Consider the following 16958-nt stretch of genomic DNA (forward strand, 5'->3'; position numbering starts at 1 on the left):
AGGAATCAATCTCAAACACGAAGAAACACGGAGAAACCCTCACAAGAAAGAACAAAACAGCCCAGAAATTTGCAGTCCAAAACGACCCTAAATTCACTAGAATTTCGGCCACCAATCAATGATCCCACCGTACAAATACTAGATGAATATGTCAAGAACAATTCTGCAAAATTTCAGCTTAATCGGAGAAGATGTTACCATCGGATTTTCTGAACAACGAATACTGTGCGTGTTGAAAATACTCAACCACCGCTCTTCTCGGCAAACCTCTTTCTCCCTTCTTCTCTTGTGCGTTTCTAATTGTGTTCTCTCCTTTGGTGCTCCTCACACACATCTAAATTAGGTTAAGGTAGTATTTATAGATTCCCCTTAACCCTAATTCCACCGACCTAAGTCACCGACCCAAAGAAACTCGACTCGGGCCCGGGTTTGAAACAAACCCAACTAGGTTTCCCCACTAGGAGGAAAACCCAACAGGTATAAACAACTTTTGGAAAAAAGGATTATAGAAGGACTCCCTTTTGTGCCTTCGGTTGTAACTCTTCGCTATTGCGGTTCTAGAAAACTACTTTGCCAGTGAAAGGCTTTCAGTTTGCCCATCCGGAAAGAGACCAAGCTACAGAGGGGGAGAGAGAGAGAGTGATACCGAGAGAGATGAGACTGAGAGAAATAGAGAAAGAAAGATTTGAGAAGCGAGTTAGAGAGACAGAGAGAGAGTGTGAGATTTAAGGCTCTCGACTTTCATGGTAAGAGAAATGAAGCGATTGGTTTGGAGAGAGTAAATTTTATTTTGGATAAAAAATGATTTTTTTTTTTCATTTCGGGCATACTACTTTAAGGTCCGTTTGATACGTAGGAAAATTTAGTAGGAAAATCTATTTTAGTAAGAAAATCGATTTTCCGCTGTTTGGTTGCCCATCTTGACTAAGAAAATCGATATCTTGAGAAACAAAAGTGCGAAAATATTCTAAATTTTTTTCCACCTTTTAGATGAGAAAACTGATTTCTTGCTTACTATTCATAACGCGCTCTTTCTCCTCTCTTATCGACATCTCGCAACTCCGTGAAAATAGTTTATCGGTAATGAATAAAGAGGATTTTCTTCTTCTTCTTAAACTTTCTTGAATAAACAATAGAAAGATAGCAAAATTGTAAGACAAGGTGTTGAATTTTATAGTAATGGGGATTAGGTTGAAGCCTTAACAACAACTTTGTGAAAAATCACGCAACAACTTTATCAAACTAGGAGACAAAAACACAAAATATTTTCACTCCCAAGCCATACAACATAACAGAAATAATAAGATCAACACTATCAGAAATAGTAACGGGGATTGGAAGGAAGACATTAAAGATATTCAGGACATATTTACTTCTCATCTACTGAACATCAGTACCACTATCAACCCTAGCACAGAACCTGACACTTTAAACCTTTTTTCCCCCATCATCACTCACGAACAGAACCATATCCTCACAGCCATCCCTAATAATGAAGAGATCGACTGGGCTATCAATAATCTGAAAAAAGAAGCTGCGCCGGGTCCTGACGGTTACCCCCTCACTTTTATCAGTCGAATTGGGATACTATTAACTCTGATATTTATGTTATGGTTAAGGAGTTTTTCTCTTCCGCGATACTCCCGCCTGATATCAACCATACCCACATCTGTCTTATTCCTAAAACGGCGACTCCTCAAACCCCGACCGACTATAGACCTATCAGTTTGCTTAATACTACCTATAAGGTTATCACTAAGCTACTGGCAGACAGATTCAAGCAGACCCTCAATCCAGTCATCTCCCCTTACCAGGCGGCTTATGTCCCGGGTAGACAGATTACGGACAACATTATAATGGGACAGGATATCATACATTCTTATAAGCAAATGAAAGGTGCAACGGGTTACTTTGGACTTAAATTAGATATGTCCAAAGCGTTTGACAGAATAGAATGGAACTATATCTTGAATATCATGAGGAAATTAGGGTACAATGAGCACTGGATTAAGATGATCCAAGTTTGCATTACGACCTCAACCATGGCGGTTCTGGTTAATGGCAGACCTGGGTCTACTTTTAGCCCAACCAGAGGAATTAGACAAGGAGACCCGCTGTCACCGTTCTTATTCACTTTGGCTATGGAAGGCCTCAGCCGGATGCTGATAGATAACAATAACCTTAATGGCCAGGATAATTTCACAGGCTTCCACACCAATCACTCAGATATGGAAATATCGCATCTGCTTTTTGCCGATGACTGCATTATATTTGGTAAAAATTCTATTGACAATGTTCACATTCTTAAAAACATTTTGCAGGATTTCAGCGAATCTTCTGGTCAAATGATAAACTATGCCAAATCTAATATCTTCTACTCGAAAAACTCGCACCCGAAGTTCAAACGAATGATCATGAGAGCACTTAAGGTGAAATATGCCTCAGCATCAGAAAAATATCTGGGTTCGCAGCTTTTCATTGGAGCTCAAAAAACCACGGTATTTAAAGATATTCTGGATAAAATTAAAAAGAAGCTCAATAAATGGAATCACAGTTTCTTATCTCTAGCTGGTCGCACGGTTGTAATCTCAACCATTACGGCGGCTGTACCCCGATATCAGATGCAATGCTTTGCCATCCCCAAAGGGATTTGCAAAAGCATCCAGGCCGCTCAGCGGGACTTCTGGTGGGGTAAGTCTAAAGGTATACGTACTAAGGCTTGGTCCGATATTTGCACTTCTAAGAAGGTGGGGGGTCTGGGCATCCACTTGCCAGAACTTGACAACACAGCGCTCCTCACGAAAATGGCTTGGAGACTAAAGAATAATCCAGAAGCCATATGGGCTAAACTTCTCAAAAGCAAATATTTTCCAAACAAAGACACCCCGGGCTCTACCAAAGCTCATAACTCCTGGACATGGAAAAACATAAGAAAACACTGCGGCTACGTTAACGATCTCGCAGTTTGGGAAGTTCACTCAGGTAAGGATATAAACATCTGGACAGATAAATGGATTCCTGATATAGAAACTAACGTGGTGAATAACAATAACTCCAATTTGACCAAAGTTTCGCAGCTCATTAGCAATAATCAATGGGACTTAGATGTCCTTAACGATAACTTTGATGCTAACACCCAGAACCTCATCAAGGCAATCCCAGTCGACTCAGAAGGTCAAGATCAACTGAAGTGGCAACTCTCTAAATCAGGTAAATTTACAGTTTCATCGATGTATCAATACTTAAGCTCCAGAAATAGTTTACATAGCTCCAATTCCAAAAACTAGAAATTCATATGGTCTCTACCGGTAGTACCCCGTATCCAGTTCTTCATTTGGAAAACTTGTAATAGGGCTCTCCCGGTCAGAGCTAGAATAGGGAAATATATTGGTCTGATCGAGACCTGCCCGAACTGTAGTGCTGTTGAATCCATTGAACATGCCCTTTTACACTGTGCTATAGCGAGAAATATATGGTTCCACTACAACATTAAAACTGAGAACATTCTCTCCATCGAAGAATGGATTTTCTCGTGGGAAGAACAGCCTGATCTTTGTTACACTAGCAACAATATTCACTTTGCTACTATCCTGTGGATCTTATGGAAAATGCGTTGTGACCATTGCTTTCAGCATGAAATTAACGACCTTACGAAAATTATTAACATGATTCAACATTACCCGAATACTGGCAAAACTCATGAACCGAATAAAGAAAAAAGATGTGAAAAATGGCAGCCACCGGAGAATAACTTCATCAAAATTAATGTCGATGCATCCTTTCTCAACATCACTTCCACGGTCGGTATCAGTATGATAGCTCATGACAGTGGGGCTAAATTCATTGAAGCTCAGATTCAATCTACTAGAGCAAGGAATAGTGAAGAAGGTGAAGCTAAGGCAATCCTCCTTGGTATGGAATGGGCGGCAGCCAAGAACTACAGATCGATTATCATTGAAAGTGACAACGCTAACCTGATACAGCATATCCGTAACAGTCGTCACTCTATCCACTGGCAATCAAAGATTCACATCAAGAAAATCAAAGAAAGATGTAGTTCGTTCAATTCAATCCAGTTTCACCACGTTAAGAGAGCAGCAAACTCCCAAGCTGATAAACTGGCGAAATGGTCTAGGAAGCATAGTCAGAGTAAAGTGTGGCATATAATCCCTTATTTTTTAGTTTTTATGTACTGTAAGAACTCTTTGCTTCATTAATCCTATTGTAGTTTAACAAAAAAAAAAAAAAAAAAAAAAAAAAAAAAAAAAAAAAAAACAACTTTGTGAAATATGCTGAAATTCACTGAAGCTAGATATAATCTGGTCCGATTTTATCTATTGATGCCTCAACAACAACTTAAGGATCTCAACCATGTTATCTTCTCTTCTTCTTCTCTCATCGACATAAATAACAACTTTTTAGCAGTTCCGTCGAACCTCAGTTCTGGCGTTCGGTCGTAGAGACATGGTTGTTCGATTGAACAAACCCTATATCAAATTAGAATCACTAGTGAAGATAATAAGCACAACATGTAGATGTAGTTATAAATTCTTGATTTATAGAAAGATATTTGATTTAATTTTGGTGGTTTTCCTTCATATTTTGGTAGGTTTCTATATCTATGAGATGATATCAAATTTTGGTTTTGTGAATCCTCGTGATCTTGATATTGGTTCTTGAGGTTGGATGGTCCTCTTATATGGGCATCAGCTTTTGGATTGGATGGTCCATAGGGCTAGAAGATGGTTCAGTGACCCAAAAAAACTCAAGGCTACACCATTTAAAAAGTCCAATTTAAACTATTTTTTAAAAGCAATCCCAACTTTCCAGCAACCTTATCTAACGGTTAAAAGCATCATTGCCATATGAAAAAATTTGACTTTTTCCATTAAAAAATGTTTGATTTCTTACACATTCTTATGTAACGAACGGACCCTTAGGGTTAAATTCTGGTGGGAATGGGGGAAGGACACAGTGGGCAGTAGATTGTTATGATGCGAGTAGTACGGACCAAACACTTAAAGGAATAAAAATTTATTTTTTTAGCAAGAGAGGACTAACTATTTTAGAGTATTATTTTGGACTACTCGCCCGCGAGAATGGGGGTCTAAGCATTTCACCAATATTTTTTTTGAGATTAAATTCCAAGAGTGCTTACATTTCAATGATATTGATACATCGTGAATATAATATGTAATACCTCATGAATTTGAATTAACCCTATAAGCGTCAATTAAGACATATTGGGCCCTCAACGCCGTATAGAAGCCTTTTAGGTTGACTTAGTAATCATTTCACAGAGGATGGAACTTTTTCATTGGCTTTTTTTTTTTTTTTTTTTTTTTTTCTCGTTGAAAGACTTTTTCATTGACTTGATGATGCTATATTTATGCGCCCAACCCTTTTCAATCAAACACCTTGTTAGGACGTAAGAATGGCAGGATTGGACAATGGGCTAACCCTTGTGTTTTGTGGAAAGCCAACTTTTCACATATATGAGAAGGGTGATAGACCAAGTCAACTTTTTTCATATAAATACTTTGATGTCAGCATGATGAAACATGGACGTCTCTACTTTTTTCATATTATCTTTTTGTTTTTGATGAGAGACTATCTTATTATCTTAGTGTGTATATACTTGGTCTATCAAAATCATCCTAAGAGAAATTTATATCGTCATCCACTTACTCATCCATTTATACATAAACAGTTTGAAATATAATTAATAATGAGAGTAAATTGTTCTTATATACAATTATTTCTAGATTTGATTGCTTTGGTTACTACTCTGTTCCAGTCATGTGTTTAAGATATGGCGAAAATTCCTTTGAAACCCCAAAACAATCCCATGGCGAAAAGTCGGTAATCAAGCCGTTATACATATACATTGACTTGCACGATGCTATACTTACGTGGCATACAATGCTTTTTTTAATAACATTGCTTGTTGATGCTATGTATACTAACCGTCTTTTCTTAGTATATAAACGTGCTTAGTATTTCTCAAAAAAAAAAACGTAGTTTGTCTATCACTCTCTGTTTTTTTATAAATCTTTAACATTCACATAAACAGTTTGAGAGATATACATAAGATTGTAGATAATTAGTAATGGGAGTTAATTATTATCATTGGCAATCCTTTCTGGGTTTGTTTATTTTGGTTAGTACTCTGTTCCAATTATGCGTTTCAGATCTGGTAAGAACTCCATTCTCCCCAAATTTCATCACAGTAAACTAAAATCATGCTTAATTTAGAACCATAGTTAATGACGGGTTCTAATTAATAGGTTTTTTATGAGTCGTTCGATAAAGATTTTGAATATAAATGGATTGAAGCAGAGAAAGACGAGTATCAAGGTTGGTTGATTTATCTATTTTGCAACTTATATATATATATATCATATACTTTGTTTTTTACTCCTGTTTTCTGCTTCATTTCTTCTCATAAATTCATAGTATTTTAATTTCCTACTTGGGTGGTCAGAAATGATAGATTCAGTGATAAAATTTTACTATCTTTCTAATGTGTTTTGAGCTAGAAATTTGAGTACCCTTTCTTTTTACAACTTTTTAAATCCTCCCGTTCTTTGAGAATTAGTAGATATAACAAGAAGGAGGCGGCCAATTAAATTACCCCCATCTTGTTTTCAGATCAATTAATTATCATTTGAAGTCGGATCATACATACCTAGTAGACTTGTAGTTCCAATTTTAGTTCGGTATTGGCTAAACAGTTGTCTAGACGAGTATTATGATAAGAACCTAAGTTCTTACTTAAGACCAGCCAAAGATAAACGTAATACTAATATTAAACTTTATTAATAACTTCAAGATTCATATTCATCTCCTCCTAACTACTATGAACTCAACCATATATATAGGCTATAACTAGACAATTTAGACTCCAACTAGGACTCCTAATTAGACATCAACTAGAATTCAACATTTAGAAATATAGAAACTCATAGGACTCCTAATTCGACATCAACTAGGACTCAATATTTAGAAATATAGAAACTCCTAAATTACTTAGAACTCTAAAATATAGAAACTCCTAATATTAAATATCTATGGAATATCTTTCAAAATATAGAAACTTCTAATTCTAAATATAGAGAATATCTTTCTCTATCATTCCTCCTCCCTTGACAACATCCTTGCCCTCAAGGATGTTCTCGATCATGTCAACACCGGGTCTCCTTCATCTTCGACGCAGGGCCGGCCCAAGTAGTTGGGAGGCCTAAAGCGAATAAAAATTTGGGGCCCTGTTTACACTAACTATACAAAAAGTTCAAGTTTTTGTCGTAACTTTCTCATGAACTATTTCTTCAACGACATTTCTGTTGATGGATTCTTCAACATCGGTAAGTTTTACATTAGAACTAACGGTTGTAGAATTTTTCGGTTGTATAAAAAAAAAAGCTTTTGCGAAGTACCCTTAATTTTCACACTAATCTCAATTGAACAATTGAACCTAAAGTAGAAAAATTAAATTTAAATGAAACACCCATAGTCTAATGAATAATACACTTATAGGATGTATTGGTTGTTTCTTAAGAGCCAATTTTAAAATTAATAAAATCAACACTTATTCTTCACTAATAGAATGAAAAACAATTATTTTTAAAGAGAGACAATATCGAATATAACATTATGGTAGAAAGACAAAAGTGTTGGAGATTTGAATATGAGAGTGAGAATTAAAAAAACTTTATAGAGAAAATAAAAAAATTTCTCTATAAATTTATAGAAGACAAAGTAAAAACTTAGAAAGAAAGTTGAGAGGGCATGAGAATTAGAAAAGAAAAAATTACTGTATAATAAAAAGATAGATTAGGTTTTCTCTTCCAAGATAGTTAGAGTAGGTTAGAATAAATTTAATTTTCTATTGTGGGCCCCGCGAGTTAATTGTTACTAAAACTTCCATCCTACAACACACTAGCAAGAGTGTTGGCCCACGACTTTCAACGGGTTAAATAGTAAGGAGTTTGATTGGGTTTTTCTTGGAGTGCCTTTAATGAATTTCGATTTTGGGGCCCCTTCCACTAGTGAGGCCCAAAGCGGCCGCTTTGGCTGCTTTGGGCCTGGGCCGCCCCTGCTTCGACGATTGGTATTTCATCATCAATCGGAATATTGAGTATAAGTGTCTTCTTCAAAACAGAAGCATGAAAAGCAGGATGATTTTTAGTTCCCTCTGGCAATTCCGAATTATACGCTACAAGACCGATTCTTTCGAGTATTTTATATGGACCATAATACTTTGGAGATAACTTTTGAGACACACTTCTTATTGTAGAACTTTGTCGATACTGTTGTAACTTTAAATGCGCATACTCTCCTAATTGCCATACCACATCCCTCCGCCTTTTGTCAGCATATTGTTTCATCTTATTTTGGGTAATATGAAGATGACTCTTAAGGTTAGGAAGAAGTTGACACAATACTCCCAATGATCCTTGCCTATCAAGTCGTTGCATGGCATGGCTACTAACGGTCTTCACTTTCCTTCCTCTTACACCTTCCAAACTAAATTTTTTACCTCGTACAGTAAATTTCATTGTTAAGTACTTGAAATCCCAAGTTATTGGTCCAAGTGTTTGTAGCCAACTTACTCCCAATACCATATCACAACCACCAAGTTTTAGTATATAAAAATTTCCCATGAAGGCATACTGATTAATTTTATACTCTAGATTAACACATTGCCCTTCACAAGCAATTCTTGATCCATCTGCTACCATAACTTCAAAAGAGTTTTCAAGTACAATTTTAATACCTAGCTTCTTAGGAATGGAAGCGTCAATAAAATTATGTGTACTACCTGAATCAATTAAAACGATAACTTGAGCTCTTTCAATTTCTCCTTGGACCTTCATGGTTTGTGGTGCGGGGGAGCCGTCCAATGCATGCATAGAAATCTCCACATGTTCTTCTTCTTGTGTGTGCATCTTTTCATCAACTCTCTCCGTTTCAGTTTGATTTGCATCGTCATTCTCTTCTTCTTTCTCAATGAGGAATAAAGTTTGTGTCTTACATCGATGACCGCGATGCCACTTCTCATCGCAATTATAGCACAATTGTTGTTTCCTTCTTTCTTCGGCCTCAACTGATGTGAGTCGGCGAATTACTGGTGCTTCATTATTAATCTGGTTTGGTATCGCTGGTGGTCTTGAGTTCAGTGGTTCTGCGTTGATAAAGGGTTTTGGTCTTGTAATCTCTATATAACTTTGGTGCCTCAAATAGACTTTTTCATCTTGTAATCTTGCTATAGACATTGCATCATGTAAGTTTACTGGATTAAAGGATTTAGTTTCTAGTCTAACCTCGTCTTTCAATCCACTCATGAAACAACTCATTACAAAACTATCTGGTAAATCATTAACCATGTTTGAAAGACGCTCAAACTTTTCTAGATATTCAATGTAGGACCCTGTTTGTCGTAATTTTGCTAGTGCAGCCCCTGCATCTTCATACATTGTTCTCCCGAAACGACCTACAACCGCTTCGACAAACTCTTCCCATGAACGAAAATAGTTACCTCTTCCAGCCCATCGATACCATTGTAATGCTTTTCCATCCAAGTAACTGATTGCAAACTGAATCTTTTGGTTTTGTGCAGCGTCATAGAACTCAAAATATTGTTCATCTTGAAAAATCCATCCTTCTACATCTGATCCGTTAAATCGTGCAAAATATAGTCTTTCACCTTTAAAACGATCACTTCTTTGAGACACAATCTCTCTATTTTCGACCAGTCGACCAATTTTCTCAATCAATAATGATTGATTTACCGTCATCTCAGTCATCTTCTCCGCTAATTCACCTAATTGTTTCTCCATTCTTCTTCTTTTTTTTTTTTTTTTTTTTTTGAGTTTATATCAAAAACAAGATTCTCTAACGAAGAAAAAAAATAGTGCGCAGGCGAATGATAGGAGCGTCTGCTCTGGATACCAATTGATAAGAACCTAAGTTCTGACTTAAGGCCAGCCAAAGATAAAGTAATACTAATATTAAACTTTATTAATAACTTCAAGATTTATATTCATCTCCTCCTAACTACTATGAACTCAACCATATATATAGGCTATAACTAGACAATTTAGACTCCAACTAGGACTCCTAATTAGACATCAACTAGGATTCAACATTTAGAAATATAGAAACTCCTAGGACTCCTAATTAGACATCAACTAGGACTCAATATTTAGAAATATAGAAACTCCTAAATTGCTTAGAACTCTAAAATATAGAAATTCCTAATATTAAATATCTATGGAATATCTTTCAAAATATAGAAACTTCTAATTCTAAATATAGAGAATATCTTTCTCTATCATATTAATCTTTATGAACTGACAGTGGGTACCATTGCCATCCCTAGTCAGCAACAAAAAGTTCACCGCCAAATTCCAACAAACATGTTATTTATATTGTCCACCACTTGCCATCCCTAGTCTATACGGAGTAACTCAAATTTAATAACTACGGATTTCACCACTTCTAGAACTCGATCTAAGACCTGCAATAGTTTATGTCAATACTGTCAACCACTTGGGCAACCAACTGTTGGCTGGACTTGTTGCTTTAATGGTGGAGGTTGTGCTGGTGTACGTGGCGAACGACGCAAAATTGCTATTCGAGTCTGCCACCTTACCATAATATTTTTCTTCTTCTTCCTCGTGTTCTTTGTAACTTCTCCGTATCCTTCTTAATATCATCATCGTAAAAACAACTTTGATTCCAAACCAATCATCATCGATCCACAACAAGGAGTTACAGAGAGAAAACTCTTGATTAAGAGAGGGAGATAAAAAGAGTAATACTATCATGGATAGAACTTTGATTCCAAACCAACCTTGTATCACAATGAGAAGTCTGAGAGAAAAAAAAACTTAACTCCAAACCCTTGACCTAACACCACCATTAAAAATAACATCGGACTAGTCCGGATCCGAATCTTTACTTTGGCTCTTAGACGGGTTGATCCGTTGTCCTTTATACCCCGGTTCAAATAGATGTTATACCCAGTGCCAATAGGTTGTCAGAGTCAAAGGATTCACACAACCTTTTGGCCGGGTGCTTTTAGCTGGACCTGTGTATGTGGCGTTTTCGGGTTGGGCTGAGATTAAAACATACATCATATGGATCTCCTGGGATCACGATCCAAATGAGTATAAACCCTAATATGCGATTACGATCTGTACTCGTAATAAGGTATTCAGTTATATTTTTATGAGTTAATTCCTATATGGCCCCCTACTTTGTGACCAGCTTCCTTTATGGCCCCCTTTTTTTTGGTAAATTCAAATATGGCCCCCTATTTTCAGGTAAATGTCATTACTACCCTTCTTAATTCTGAATTTAAAACATTAAAAAAAATTATTTCCACCTCACCCCTCTCTCTCTCCACCTCATCTCTCCCTACACCTCACCCCTCTCCCTCTCTCTCTCCAATTCACCTCTCTCTCTCCAACTCACCTCTCTCTCTCCAACTCACCCCTTTCTTCTCCGGCAAGGTGGCCGGCCGGAAAATTTTCCGACCGGGCACCTTCAAACCTAAAAAAAAAATTTCTCTCTCCTCTCTCTCTCTAAAACTCCGGCGAAGGGAAATAATTTACCTGAAAATAGGGTAGTAATGACATTTACCTGAAAATAGGGGGCCATATTTGAATTTACGAAAAAAGGGGGGCCATAAAGGAAGTTGGTCACAAAGAAGGGGGCCATATAGAAATTAACTCTATTTTTATTTTGAGTTGATGCTTGTTTAAGGTTTCGCTGTGCCAGACTAACGCATTTTGATTTTGGGTTACAATCATAGAATTAAGCTCTGATCTGTTATTATAACAGATCAATTTACAACTAAGATGTTTTTTCCTATGTCAAATTCCTTGATGGTGCATTTTGGATGGCGGAATCATGAATCCAAGTAATACTTTTTGGTTTGTTTGGCAACTAATAAGGATCCTATGATTTATTATTATTTGAGTATTTTTAAATGTTTCTTTACAAAAATATTGAAGAAACCTTGTTCTCGAAACTCGTTTTTTTAAATATCGTTTCATTCGAGACTCTCCTTTTTCTTCATAATTTTTTTTTTTCAAAAACGTTTTTTCAATTTTTTTCGTAAATAATATTTTTTTCCTGAAAATAGTATTCCCCAAAGTCGTTTTTTATTTGAAAACCCTTTTTCCCAAAAAAAAAAAGTTTCCCGAAATAATCTTTTTTTCAAAAATCATTTTTTTTTCCGCAGCCGATATTTCATGAAATTTTTAAGTTTGAAATCTAAATTTATTAATCCAAAGTCCTAGGAAATGTCAGGGCGTAGGGTGGGATTTTAGTCTAATCCTTAGGATTCATGATTCCACGGATTCATGAATCCAAGTAATATTTTTTGGTTTGTTTGGCAACAAATAAGAATCCTATGATTTATTATTATTTAAGTATTTTTTTCATTTTTTTTGGAAAGCTTTTTTTTCGAGCATCGTTTTTTCTTTTGGGAAAAACAAGGTCTCTATTAAGCAAAAAAGTTTTATAAAATTTCAGTTTTTGGAAAAATATTTTTCGGGAAAAAAAATACTTTTTCGGTAAAAAAACGGATTTGGTGGAAAAACAGTTTTTAAAGGAAAATCTGTTTTCTGGAAAAAAAAAAATTGGATATTCGGAAAAAAAAACTTATCTGGGGAAGAATCAGTTTTCGGGGGAAAAAATGATTGTCGGAAAAATCAGATTTTGGAAAAAAATGATTTTTTGGGGGGAAAAAAAATTCGGAAAAAATATATAATTTTTGAAAAAGAAAAATATTTTTGAAATTTAAAATAATTATTTTACAGAAGGAAATATTTTTTTTCTTTGTTTTTAAGTTTGAAATTTAGATTTATTAATCCAAAATCCTAACAAATCTTAGGGGGTCGGGTGGGATTTTGGTCCAATACAAATTTTGAAATTCCTTAGGATTCAAGAGTCCTAGGATTCTTGGTAGCCAAACAGACCAAAGATTCATGATTCCTACCATATCTCACTTTTGATAGGAATCCTACTTAGGAATCCTGCAACCAAACACACCATAATTCAAATTTTGGAATTAGGAATCCTTAAGATTCAAGAGTCAAAGGATTCTTGGTAGCCAAATAGACCAAGGATTCTTGAATTTTACCAAATCTCACTTTTAATAGGAATCTTATTTAGGAATCCTGCAACCAAACATACCATGAGTGTTTTTTTAGCAGTGCTAAAGCCACCCAAATCCCATGCAGATTTGGGAGGGAATACTAAATCAACGGTCGGATTTCCTCGCGATTTAAGACAAAAATCTGTAGGAAGGTGATGATTAATCCCAGCCGTTGATTTGGGGCTCTCTCCCAAATTTGCATGGGAAAATTGGTGGCTTGATCATTTTAGGTGTCTTTGTCTGTTTCGTGATGTTTGACTTATATAGGCTGATTTTGAGTCTGGTTGAGACAGACGAGTCATATTCTAGACAATGTCCAAAATACAAACACCATTCTGTATGCCATTTTGCATTCAGCTACTTAAGGTAACAAGGCTGCCGACTCAGATCAGCAGCTTATCTTTTAATTTTGATAACATTGCGCCTGGGGAAACAAGGGGAACTCGCATCCAAGCGAGTCGAGGACCTTGCACACCCTGCACTTTGCTCGCCTAGGCGTAACTTTGACAACATAGGTAAAATTGTACTAAACTACTTCATTTTTAAACAGTTTTAGTTTTCTTTCCTTAACAAAGAATTGTTTTCGTCATGAACATGGAACATTCATTTCTGCACATTCAACTAGTTATCATCACTTCCTTTAAAACTCTTGAAAATAGTTTCATAGGTATTATTTTTATTCATTAAGTTTTGCCTAAAAGTATATGCATATGTATGTTGAGTCTCAGATGGATGGAAGCATGCCAAAAAGTATGACATAGTGAGAGAGCTCAATAAGCCTTTCAGTCTTAAGAGTGGAACAGTTGTGCTACAATTTGAAATTCGTCTCGATAAAGGACTCGAGTGTGGTGCTGCATACTTTAAATACCTTTCACCTCAAGAAGATGGATGGGAACTAGAGGAGCTTGGAAACGAGTCTCTGTACTCAATCATGTTTGGACCTGAAATATGCGGGTCCACGAACAAAGTACATTTTGTTTTAAACCACAAAAACCCCAAGAGCGGGAAGTATGTCGAGCACCATCTTAAGTCGCCTCCGCTTGTGCCATCTGACAAACTCTCCCATGTGTATACTGCTATTTTGAAGCCAAACAATGAGTTGGTGATTCTGATTGATGGGAAGCATAAGAAACATGCCAATTTCTTGAATGGACGTGACTTTGAGCCACCTATCGTGCCTGTCAAGACGATTTCCGATCCTAATGATAAGAAGCCTGAGGATTGGGACGAGAGGGCAAAAATCCTAGACCCAGAAGCAATAAAGCCTAATAAGTGGGACGAGAAAACTGATGATCCTAACCCATCAAAGCTTAAAGATTTGGGTGATGAAGAAAATGGTGACAGTGAGATGCAAAAGATCAAGAGCCCTCTACGCAAGTCAGTACTTGGTTTGTGCATGCGGAAAAATTCAAATAAGGTAGGGAATTCAGCTTACGGAGAAAAATGGCGTGCTCCTCTAATCGACAACCCAAACTACAATGGCACTTGGAAGGCTAAGGAGATTCCGAACCCCGAATACTATGAGCTTGACAGACCTGAATATCGGCCTATAAGAGCCATTGGAATTGAAATTTGGATGACCAGAAATATCAGAATCTGGTTAGATGACATCTTGATAGCAACTAGCCAGGAAGACGCAGAAACATATAGAGAAAAAATATGGAAGCCGAAATTTGAAGCTGACAAGGAAAATCGAAAGGCTAAGGAATCACCAGCTTGTGAGGGAAAACTGCATCCTTTCTTGGTGACTTTTCTTTTCTCTCTTTTGACCTTTTTCTAGTTGCTCTGCTTAACTAATTTATGATGTTTCTGTTCAATCTCTTGTCGTTTTTGCCTGGAAAATGAATTTGTGTGAATTTTTAATGCAGGAGAAGCTACTTGGCCTCATCTCGAAGTGCGATTACAAGATGAATGTTACTCGAGGCCAGCACGGTACAAAAATTTTCTCGTTCACCATCTCATGTGGTGTTTTTTGCTGGTCTTTCTTCTACCAGTTTTAGGTCAGTCAATTAGGTTATGTACTGTCAGTTGTATAATACGTTTTTTGCTGTACTCTACGAGTTGCAGTTAATTCGAATATGCCCAAATGTAGTGTGTGTTTTCTACTATAGGAGGAGTTGTCAGCGTGAGCATGTCTAATGTATAGGTATATCATACGGTGTCATTTGTTTGTTCAGTATTATCAAGATTAGTGTATATTGAGTGTAGTCAAATTTTGTGTTTTTTCAATATAAACTTGTTATAATACAATAACCTTACGATTTGTTTCAGGTAGATAAGATAAATACGGCTTGTGATGCGAAAATGGAAGTTTCTGAGTTGTTGTGGAAGGCATTATGCTTTGATCCATTGGACATGGTATATGCTTGAATCAAAGTTTCATCGCTTTGATATTTGTTGTTTCTATATATGTTTGAATTGGAGACATTTATTTACTAAAACCTATTCGAATCACATTATGAATCTTGATTGTTTTCGTCGCAAACCGAAGATAGGTTATCTTGCCTTCAACTTTAAGGGTTCAAACATTCTATTCAAATTCTTTGCTCCAAATTTACGTGAAAACTTGAACATAAGGTTGTGACATTTGTGTAATATGTATATGTGTATGTGGTCTACATATATCTTGAATTCGCAACCAAGCTATCGCTCTTTCACTATCCATTGTTTGCAGTGATTTCTGTCGCTTATCTCTTAGCTATGAGGTGTAGGTAATATTGCCTGAAATACCAGTTTAAGTCTTACGATGTAGCACTGGTCTTTCACTCGCAAAGAGTCATCTGTGTTGTATGTCTCAAGGTGCATGAATTTTTTTATGTGTAGCATGTGTGTGGACTATATGTTGTTTTCAACTTTATAATAAAATCTACTAATTGCCTCTCTATCGAGTACATATTCAAACGTCTAGCCCAGCTATCCACAAGTACTCAAACCTCTAATCATATCGGCTCCCTTATGTAAGTTTTACTGTAGATGAATTGGATCCAGTTATCCAACTTATCCACTTCTTATCGTCTGGTCTATGGTAGTATGTTATTAAAAAAGGAGATGCTAGAGTACCCAGTTTTTAGCCCATTAAAATGCCCAGTTGATGTGGAATCACTAAAAGACAAGGTTTTTTCAAAGTTTGACTACGGTGGGGACCGCTTTTATTTCCAAATGAGGAAATTTGGGCATTTTAATGGGCAAAATTGTTGGGCACTCTATCATTTCCCTATTAAAAATTTCCACATGTGTGGGTGTGTATGCGTGTGTGTGTGTGTGTGTGTGAGCGTTCAGTCCCTGTGATTATTTTGCCTGTGTCATTGTGTGCATATGTACCCTGTGTCATTGTGTGCCTGTTATTTGCAAGCGTGGGAATAATTGCAAATAGGGAAGGAGGATCTCCTTTGCACTGGGCAGTGGATTGAGGGCACCTTGACATTGTGGAGTTTCTACTTAGCAAAATTGTCGACGTTAATGCCCAGGTAACATGAATGAAAGTTAATTCCTTCTCTTGTATTTTCTTTGAAATAGTATGTATGACAGTATATTGTCCATTTCTCTCTTCCAATCTCCATGTTACTACAACGTAGTCTTCTTAACAATCCTAAGGTTACCTTGGGATGGCGCTATATTGGCTTTCGCGCAAACGAAGTTTGCTGGGTTTTTTTTCTGACCCGTTTGAATTTGATTCATCTGACTCAAATGGATACAGAATCAGCTCAAATTATTTCAGCCAAGCCAGACGTCATGAAACAGACAAAAGCAAACATTTTGAAATCTGAATTGAGTCAATTCAAACATTCAG

The 16958-nt window shown here is 36.4% G+C and overlaps 1 protein-coding gene across 1 annotated transcript; it reads left to right on the top strand.

Annotated features, from left to right (window-relative positions):
* The first annotated feature begins 5989 nt into the window (after positions 1–5989).
* LOC147530987 (calnexin homolog) lies at positions 5990–15538 on the top strand. Its single transcript, XM_086649709.1, has 4 exons — positions 5990–6196; positions 6288–6357; positions 13897–14912; positions 15440–15538. Exons 1-4 carry the CDS (start codon positions 6110–6112, stop codon positions 15536–15538), a joined length of 1272 nt encoding a protein of 423 aa, XP_086505835.1. The 5' UTR covers positions 5990–6109.
* The last annotated feature ends 1420 nt before the right edge of the window (positions 15539–16958 follow it).

This window comes from Eschscholzia californica, unplaced genomic scaffold (assembly GCF_041429995.1).
Source record: "Eschscholzia californica isolate CP2 unplaced genomic scaffold, dmEscCali1.0.p SCAF_6, whole genome shotgun sequence".
Lineage (NCBI taxonomy): Eukaryota > Viridiplantae > Streptophyta > Magnoliopsida > Ranunculales > Papaveraceae > Eschscholzia > Eschscholzia californica.